We start from the raw sequence: 3,698 nt of genomic DNA, 5'->3' as shown, positions 1-3,698 counted from the left end.
TGACGGCGGCTACAGAAGCTCCGCTTCTCTCCTCCCCTAACAATCAACCCCAAATCGCTTATTTTCTTCATCAAAAGTGTGGATCTGAGCCTCCCCATCTTCCTTGAGGTATTCTCCACCAGATCCTCCGATTATTTTGGGTTCAAAACTTGTATTTTGGCAGCATTAATTCATACTTGTTCATGCTTGTTAGAACCCTAGGATTAGTATTCTTTGCACTTTTTTGAGAAAGGGGAGCCCATGGCTTGGTCATGTAGGTATGTTGTATACTTTAGAAGAGTTGGCATGTGTTTATATGGTAGGATTGGGAAGAGAAGGCATTTGTGATAGGGTTGGGCATTTTAATTTTAGTTGCTATGTATATGGATTTAGATAGATGATTGCTTGAAATATAATTCTAACATATTTGTGTATTTTGTATGCTTGATTCTTATAGAGATATGGTCATATAATTAGGATGTTATATTGAGACTTTGTTATGTTGTGTTGCCATTGAAATTTTGTCATATATAGATAATTGGTCTTGTTATCTTGACATTGAGATATGTTGCCCCGTGCATTCAGATTTTGTCATATATAGATAAACAGGTTTTGTTATGTTGCCATTGAGATATGCATTTATGTTGATATTGTTATGCCAAAAATATGATATGTAGGATGTTATATAGTGTTATGTATGTTTCATTTGTTCATGCTCGATTTGTAGGATGGCGGGGGAACGGTGGTACGACGGTCTTCATAAAGGGTACGACAAAGACCATCGTGCGCGGGACATTGAGAATAACGGGGTAAGACTCAATCTATTTGAATTCTTGGTTATTACTTGTCAGTTTTGCTAGGCACTAACCATAACGCAATGCTATTTTGCAGGAACTAACACCTATGCGCATGAGGGGTCATAGTGCCCACGACTGGCCGTGCGACGAGCGGTATGAGCCATACTTCGAGAGATTGGGCCTTCTCCCGTTCGTGCTTCAGTTCAAGCGACACGCTCCGTCGATCAACCATGGGGCGATGACCGCACTTATTGACCGTTGGAGGCCAGAGACACACTCGTTCCACTTGTCATGTGGAGAGATGACCGTGACCTTGGAGGACATGGCGATGATCAGTGGCCTTCCAATCAATGGAGAAGCTTTGACCGGCACCACCGTAAGTGCTAATTGGCGAGATCGTGTTGGCCAATTGACAGGTGTTTTCCCCGAGCCTCCTGAAGAAGGCGAGCGTGACCGTGAGAAAGTGTTGCATCATTGGCTCTGAGGGGAGAGAGGAGTAGTATGCCCTCCGGACGCCAATGAGGTTGTTGAGCAGCAGCATGCCCGAGCATATCTGTGGTATCTGTTAACGAGGGTAGTGTTTCCAGATTCTACCGGTAATAAAGCCCAGTGGATATTCTTGGACCTACTAAGTGACTGGGACCGTAAGTACAGTTGGGGTTCAGGAGCACTAGCATACTTATATCGTCAGGTAATTAGTAACCAAATTGTCAATTTGTTTGCATTTGCAATTTCGCGGACCTCTTATCAACAATTTCTGAATTTGCAGCTCGACGAGGCATGTCGTAGGAAGAAGGGCACATCTGGTATGGGTGGCTTTGTTTGGTGCCTTCAGGTTTGGATGTGGGAGCGGATGCCCGTTGGACGCCCCGAGAAAAACAAGACACCTCCTGAAGGGTGGGTCACACATGACGGGAGGTATGGAGAAGATCCTTGGCGGTTTCCGACCGTCACCTACTGTTGGGAGATGGCGAATGTGTACACAGGCAGCTCGGTTGCGCGATACAAATGCTACATCAACGAGCTGGATATGTTGACTCATAAGCAGGTAATGATAACTTACGTAAGAGCACATCAATTGTGATGGAACCGTGTACTTAACTAGTATCATCTTGTGTTGTAGGTCGATTGGGAACCATATGATGCCGATTATGCTTTCCGGCTGAATGAGATGTGCACACGTGACACGAATATTTGGCGGGCGAGATGCCCACTGATATGCTTCTATGCTGTCGAGTGGCACTACCCAGACCGTGTCGCAAGACAATTTGGGAGAAGGCAAGGGACACCAAGGGATGAGAGTTTCGAGACAAGCCAATTTCTGCATCGGTGAGATAGTTGTAGCTTTGGATATATAGTAGAGCATTATGAAATACATTTCTTGCTAATGCTTTCATCTTGTACATAATTTGCAGAATTAGTCGAAAGAATAACCCGGAAACTTCGACTTGGGCCATCAAGCACTCCGAGTGGATAAGTCTGTGGAATCAAAGAGTGGCCCTAGTGGAGAAGGAAAGAAGACAACATAGTGATTCAGTATACAAAGAGCATCTGAAGTGGCTTGCGAGACGTTACCGATTGAAGCTAAAGCCCGGTTGGAACCGTTTGGAATTGGAAGAGTTGGATCGTGAGAGCGGGTATATGGACTTCAATGTACAAACGAGAGACAACGAAGGGACACAACTTGACTATGCACAACTACACGACCGAGTGGTATGCTCCACACAATTAGAACCTACTTCGAGTTCATTTAAATGTACTTCAAAGATAATTTTCGTGATCTTCATTTTGCCGGGCATGGAGTTATTGCATTGTGTTAACGAGGCTGGTGTAGCACTTGGTGAAGATGAGGGAAGTGGATCACCGGAACCCCCTCTGCCACCACCTGCTTGACTCGTGGTTGGATTGCCCTTCTTTGATGTTTTCCTTTTCTTAGAGCATGTTCTCACATTGTGTCCCGGATTGTCACATTGACCACAGTTGTTAGTGTCCGGAGGCTCCATAAAGTGCCCGCTACCAAATTGGTTCATGACAGTGTATCCAGCTAGGTTGTCCATATCGCCTCTCAACCGTTTCTGTCTGATTCTACCCTTGGGCTCAACCTTCAGCAAAGGATCGGGCCTAAGCTCCGGGCCATTATAGTCGGGCCACTGCGATGGGTCTAGGAAGGGTTGGAATCTAGGGGCCCATGTCAACCTAGTAGCTTCAAGATCAAACTCATGCATCCTCACGGTTGTCCCATCAGACACATGTATATTTCTTGACGACGCCGCTGTCAAAAGATGAGAGCATGGCCAATGATACTTACTAGGCCTCTCACACTGACACCACTGTCTCTTAAGGTGCACCTCGAATGCACGACCACCATATGACATACCATCTCTTGTTGTCCCACCAGGCTCGTCGATTTGGTAGGTCATATCGTAGGTGTTGAATAGCCTAACTTTCTGTGCTGAGGACTTGCTTTGTTGTAACATCATCCACTCTTCAACCTTTGGTGGATATTCCATTTTTTCACCAATCCACTTCACGGCTTCCTCTGAATGCATCAGAAAATACTCGTTAAGCTTGAAGAAAGTATATTCCACTATTGAAGTAACTAGCAATGGGCGGGCACCTCTGAGCACATTGTTAAAACATTCGACCATGTTACTGGTCATGTCTCCATATCTCCAACCTCCTTCGTCATGAGCGCGTGCCCACTTGTGTTTCTCCGAAAAATTTCATGTTAAGAAATCTTTCCCTCCTTCGTTTGCAGCTTCGTAGAGCTTGCCATAGCGAATGGTGAACGCACCGGTGCTAAAGGCCACACAAACATGGGTTAGATCCTTGCTCAACTCCTTGCTCTTACATGCCCTATAAAAGTTTGCCACGAAATGCCTCATGCACCATCGATGGTGGAGCTTTGGAAGTCCTGGAATA

The 3,698-nt window shown here is 45.4% G+C and overlaps 1 protein-coding gene across 1 annotated transcript; it reads left to right on the top strand.

Annotated features, from left to right (window-relative positions):
- The first annotated feature begins 552 nt into the window (after positions 1-552).
- Positions 553-2,669, top strand: LOC123081624 (serine/threonine-protein phosphatase 7 long form homolog). The gene is made up of 5 exons (XM_044504174.1): positions 553-788; positions 871-1,467; positions 1,546-1,824; positions 1,900-2,105; positions 2,192-2,669. Exons 3-5 carry the CDS (start codon positions 1,585-1,587, stop codon positions 2,667-2,669), a joined length of 924 nt encoding a protein of 307 aa, XP_044360109.1. The 5' UTR covers positions 553-788; positions 871-1,467; positions 1,546-1,584.
- The last annotated feature ends 1,029 nt before the right edge of the window (positions 2,670-3,698 follow it).

Source organism: Triticum aestivum, chromosome 1B (assembly GCF_018294505.1).
Source record: "Triticum aestivum cultivar Chinese Spring chromosome 1B, IWGSC CS RefSeq v2.1, whole genome shotgun sequence".
NCBI lineage: Eukaryota > Viridiplantae > Streptophyta > Magnoliopsida > Poales > Poaceae > Triticum > Triticum aestivum.
Note: the sequence above shows the minus strand (reverse complement) of the source record. Positions and strands in the feature narration are given on the sequence as shown.